Here is a 6013-nt window from a genome sequence, read left to right on the forward strand (position 1 = left end):
GGTGGCGAACGTTTCAAATATATGTTTGTCGCTTTTGGCGCCTCAATCAAGGGTTATGAGTTCATGAGGAAAGTGGTGGTGGTTGATGGTACTCACTTGAAAGGAAAATATGCAGGGTGTTTACTGACTGCGTCTGCCCAAGATGGCAACTACCAGATATTCCCTCTAGCTTTTGCAGTAGTCGACGAACGACTCCTCATGGGAATGGTTTTTTGAGCAGTTGTCAGGATTTGTTGAGCAGGATGATGAGTTGGTGTTTGTATCTGACAGGCACACGTCTATATACAAAGGTCTTGGCAAGGTAATTAATATTTTGCCATCTCTTTAACCATCAGATCATGTTAAAAATGAGTACATACACACGCATTTACCGTGGATCATGCTAATAAAATGATGTTTGCATACAGGTCTATCCAGGAGCAGGGCATTGTATCTGCGTGGTTCTTTTGAAGAGAAACATAAGGTCGAATTTTAGAGCTCGACACCTGGAGTATCTCGTTGCTAAAGCAGCTAGGACCTTCAGATTGCAGGAATTCTATATAACTTTTAACGAGATTAAGACAATGGATCCGGCATGTGCTGAGTACTTACTTGATATAGGGTTAGAGCATTGGGCAAGATCACATTTCCCAGGGAAGAGATATAATATCATGACAAGCAACCTTGCGGAATCATGGAATTCTGTTTTGCGGGAAGCTAGAGAATTTCCGGTAATACCTTTCATCGATTACATTCGTACTAAGCTCACAGGTTGGTTTGCAACGAGAAGGGAAGCAGCCCAAAGGAATAGTCAAACGTCTTAGCAAGGAGTGAGACAAACTTTGTGTCCAGAAAAACAGAGTTCTTTGATTGGAGCGAGACTGGATGGGATTGGAAAACTGAACGTTTATGATGAATGAGGACGTCAAGAACCTACAACATTGACAACATCAGTTGAGACCTAACCCGGATTGAAAAAATAAATTAATACATATCTAGAATTCCAACATTACCTTTGAGGGTAAGTGCGTAGACCTGTCAACAATTGCAGAGAGCTCTTTACTAGTGAGAGATAAGCCATCGAGTTTTATTGTGCTGCGACAAGTAACACGAATATTATAAGAAATAGTTTTAGCAGGCTAAACTAACGGATGTAGTCCAATATTTGAATTAGCAAATCTACTAGACTGTGCTTACAATGGGGACTCCAGCTTCGAATAAAGTTCAGTGAATTTCACAGCGTAGTCAATGTTGGGGACCCTTCTAGTGGCATTCACATGCGCTTCCCACGCACGCACCAGTATACGTTTATCACACTGGTAATCACCAACTAGTGACCTAGGAACAACTCGTGGACGCTTGCTTTTCCTGTAAAGCGGCGCTGGAGCATCGTTCTCATTGGAAGTGGGTGGTGGATCGACTGTCATATGTTCATCACCATAGTCCTCGCTGTCAGGTGCACTAGTTTTGGATAGTTGAGGATCTTCCTGCGTCAGGCCAAGGGAAAATGTTGGCCTAGGAAATGCAAGACTAGTGTCTCCACTGTCCTTCGATATGGAATCGTTTTCAGCCACGAGTGGGACTCGACTATGACCAACATCGGTAGGTTCTTTTGATTTTGGGTGATTTTCCTGAAGAGGCATATTGAGATTATAATAACGTTGGTATTAGATATGGTTAGCATTTAGCTAACAAATTCGCCATCCAAAACACCTCATTAATCTTCTAAAATTTATAACAAGTGGAGAGGAGGGTTAGCATACATTAAAAAATTGACACAAATTACTTACACTGTCATGTAGATGAGGATTGATCTCCACAGCAGGAGCGTTTGTGTCCGGAAGGACATCAGCCTGCACATGAGTCGAAAACGTTAGCATACATTAATGTTGAAAAGACATGCTAAACGTAAAAAGAACAGTCTACTTATATCTTTGGCAAACAAACATAAATCCTAAAATTCAAAAAAAAAAAAGGGTGCTACCAACACATTTGTTGTTTCAGAGAAGTAAATCATATGTTGTTTCAGATTACTTTTACACTGTCTTGTAGATGAGGATTGGTCTCCACAGCAGGATCATCTGTGTCTGAACGGCCATCGGCCTGCACATGAGTCCAAACGTTAGCAAACAATATGTTGCAGGGCATGCGAAAAGTAAAAAGTACAGTGTACTAATATTTTTATCAAACTAACGTACATCCTAGATCAAGTAGGTGCAATCTATTTCCCGTCGAGGTGAGCTACCAATTCAAAAAGAAATATATTTGGAGCTAGTTAGTCATATGTTGTTTCAGAAAAGTTCCCTTACATTCGAGCTAGTAAGTCATATTTGTTGTTTCAGATAAGTAAATCCTATGTTCTTTCAGATTACTTACACTGTCTTGTAGATGAGGATTGGTCTCCACAGCAGGATCATCTGTGTCTGAACGGCCATCGGCCTGCACATGAGTCCAAACGTTAGCAAACAGTAATGTTGCAGGGCATGCGAAAATTAAAGAGTACAGTGTACTAATATTTTTATCAAACTAACGTACATCCTAGATCAAGTAGGTGCAATCTATTTCCCGTCGAGGTGAGCTACCAATTCAAAAAGAAATATATTTGGAGCTAGTTAGTCATATGTTGTTTCAGAAAAGTTCCCTTACATTCGAGCTAGTAAGTCATATTTGTTGTTTCAGATAAGTAAATCCTATGTTCTTTCAGATTACTTACACTGTCTTGTAGATGAGGATTGGTCTCCACAGCAGGATCATCTGTGTCTGAACGGCCATCGGCCTGCACATGAGTCCAAACGTTAGCAAACAATATGTTGCAGGGCATGCGAAAAGTAAAAAGTACAATGTACTAATATTTTTATCAAACTAACATACATCCTAGCAAATCAAATCAAGTAGGTGCATTTTATTTCCCGTCGAGGTGGGCTAACAATGTAAAAAGAAATATATTTGTAGCTAGTTAGTCATGTGTTGTTTCAGAAAAGTTCCCTTACATTCGAGCTAGTAAGTCATATTTGTTGTTTCAGATAAGTAAATCCTATGTTCTTTCAGATTACTTACACTGTCTTGTAGATGAGGATTGGTCTCCACAGCAGGAGCGTCTATGTCTGAAAGGACATCGGCCTACACATGAGTCCAAACGTTAGCAAACAATAATGTTGCAAGGCATGTGAAAATTAAAGAGTACAGTGTACTAATATTTTTATCAAACTAACGTACATCCTAGCAAATCAAATCAAGTAGTGCAATCTATTTCACGTCGAGGTGAGCTACCAATTCAAAAAGAAATATATTTGGAGCTAGTAAGTCATTTGTTGTTTCAAAGAAGTTCCCTTACATTCGGTTCGGATTCGAGATTGACGTCCGCATCATCATCATTAGTTTCTTCGACTACTCCTTTTTCGGCCGTTATACCCTATGACATCAAAGAGTATTGCATCACCACATATGGTGACTATTAGGTTGTGTTTAAAGAAAATGCAGGGTGAGGTCACCTTCTTTGTTTGGAGTGAGTGCTGATTTGCAAAACGAACAGCCTCATTGATGATGTTATTTGCGTTTGCAGGAGTAGCACCACTCCTACGGGTTTCTCATTCCAAATTGAGTAGAGTGTGGGGTATGAGGTGGTGGGGGAATATGTGGGGCAGTGCAAAGGGGAGTGACAAACTTTGTAATATCCCTCTGAAAATTCTGGAACATGCCTTGGATGTCGGTGCGCAAAAGCTGATGCGAGGTCGTTAAATTGTCACCGAGATTCTTGATTTGTTCCCCCATCTTGCACAGTTCTGCTGAGACACTCTTTCTTACAATGTCTGCAACATAATCAGCCTCGACGGCGTCCGTGACAGGCTCTTTCAGGTTTACTTTGGTGTTCTTCCGTGACCGGTTTTTTCCTGTTTTACCATCTTCACGCATTCGGTTCACGTCAGCTTTGGTAGCCCCACTGGTAAAATGGGAATTAGCAAACGCAAATCCATCTTCCACACACTTGACCAAATTGGCTACAAGCACATCTTCATCGTCATCGGAAGATCCGAGTTCGGGGTTGAGATGAAATTCTTCAACTCCCGCAGTGATAATAGAAACAACGTGAGCCTGCGCAAAAATACCATCATCAACTTACTGGCAAATTGTGAGCATTGTAACCTATATAGACTTGAAATGTATACCTTCGCGACAGTATCAGTATCACTGACATGCCCAGTATTGATACTTTTCTTTCCATTTCCATCTTCATCATCAGATTCATCGCCGTCGGAGGCAGAAGAACCCCCATCTTCAACAACTTCAGTAAGTGAAGGAACAACTTCAATCATTACAAGCTGTAATGATAGCACAAACCCTTTGAGGGCAATGGTGTTCTGTAATAGTGATACTTCATCTCTCTCTTTTATGCTGCTCATAAGCATGTCAAAGGAAGCCCGCCCCCACGGAAAAGCAAGGAACTGATCAACATCTTTAATCTTCTCGGCATGCTGGTGAGCAATTCACGGATTGTGAGACGTTGGCACTATAATGGCTGAGAGCAAAGCAAGCAGGGCGTACTTAAACCTAATTTTCGGATCCGTAACTGTTTTCTTCCTTAGCATGCTAACAACATAGCTAACTGGAACTTCAGTCATTAACCCAAAAAGCTCACCCCAATATGGCTTCTCTGTTATACTCTTCGTGCTACTTTTCTTTGAATGAGTAGGATACTTCCGGCAGTTGAGGCCGGTCACCATCGCGAATTCTCTGATGGAGAACCTAACTGGTTTACCGGCAAAAAGAAACCAGGCTTCGTGTTTCTTCACGATCTTCAACGGTCTTGATATAAGAAACCTCCCAAAACGGCCAGAGAATGACGGTTTATCGGCAATTTCCACCAGTTTCCCAAAAGTGGTCTTCCGGATAGCTTCGATTTCATCTTCAGTTAGAGCGTTTAGAATTTTGGTGATGGCAGATGGTTTATGATATGGAGTAACCCTAATTCCCAGTGGTTCATCACCAACGGCGAACATGCGAGGTGGGAATTGAAGATGTGGGGTTTCATCGGTTTCATCGGCGCCTGACGACATGGAGTTAAATCAAGATCTACACTACTAAAAAGAGGAAGAACTTATAGAAAGTAGAAAGCGATTGAGATGGATGGATTTAGAAGCATAAGTCTCGATATATATAGATGAAAGATGATGAGAAGGGTTAGAAAGTAGTTATCGAAAGTTAAGAATGTAAGGCCATCATTATTGCTAGGACAATTTTAAGTCCTTAAAATAAAAAAAGCAAAGGACGCAAGAGATATCAAAGGACGAAGGAAGAGCCGGGAGGTTGCTTATATAACGACTTTCCCCTTCGGTCCTGGTGTTTTTGGTGGGTCCCCTGCCCTTAAGGATAGTGATAGGTTTAACTTGTCTGACAAAAAGTGGTTTCCTGTTGTTTTGGTTAAACACAAAAGTAATAAAATAATGTGGAGAGAAACAGAACGATAAGAATACGGTAGGGGTAGTTTCGTCCAAGCAGGTCTAACGTATTACCTAGAAGTACGTAAATGTGTATGGAGCTAAATACACTAAAGAGTTAATGTGTAGAGTGCAATTTCTCTTTAACTTTTAGATTGTGAACTAGATAACTGTTTCATAATGCGATCAAAATTCTCTTTATAGCACAAAATTTCAGTCCACCCAAAATAAGTAAAACTATTGTGTACATAAATTATATATACTATATATAAATATAAAAAATTGTGAATAAGTGCTATAACTTTCATTAACTAGTATTCATCAAAGAAAAAATTAATCTCATACTTGTAAACACACAGATAAAAATTACTTGGAATTATTACGTCAACTAGCACTTGTTATTTGACATTTTCAACATTCCCCCTTCAAATGGAAAATTTTCAAGATGCATTCGAAAATCTATTATAATAAGCGTTTGAAATAAAATAAAAACTAAATTAATAAAACATGTATTAGAGTTGAGATCTCACAATAGACTCTTTACTTTGTGGTTAGCTTAGTTTAGCCATAAAAGCGTAAATAAATTGAAATATGAAAAC

General features: G+C 39.7%; 1 protein-coding gene across 1 annotated transcript; it reads right to left on the minus strand.

Annotated features, from left to right (window-relative positions):
• Nucleotides 1-1172: 1172 nt before the first annotated feature.
• LOC106297598 lies at nucleotides 1173-5033 on the minus strand. Its single transcript, XM_013733805.1, has 11 exons — nucleotides 4572-5033; nucleotides 4146-4451; nucleotides 3644-4071; nucleotides 3471-3555; nucleotides 3314-3391; nucleotides 3037-3099; nucleotides 2693-2755; nucleotides 2356-2418; nucleotides 2014-2082; nucleotides 1770-1832; nucleotides 1173-1610 (listed from the first exon to the last, which is right to left on the minus strand). The coding sequence occupies exons 1-11, from the start codon at nucleotides 5031-5033 to the stop codon at nucleotides 1173-1175; spliced, it is 2118 nt and encodes a 705-aa protein (XP_013589259.1).
• Nucleotides 5034-6013: the final 980 nt, after the last annotated feature.

The sequence above is a fragment of the Brassica oleracea genome, chromosome C6 (assembly GCF_000695525.1).
Source record: "Brassica oleracea var. oleracea cultivar TO1000 chromosome C6, BOL, whole genome shotgun sequence".
Classification (NCBI taxonomy): Eukaryota; Viridiplantae; Streptophyta; class Magnoliopsida; order Brassicales; family Brassicaceae; genus Brassica; species Brassica oleracea.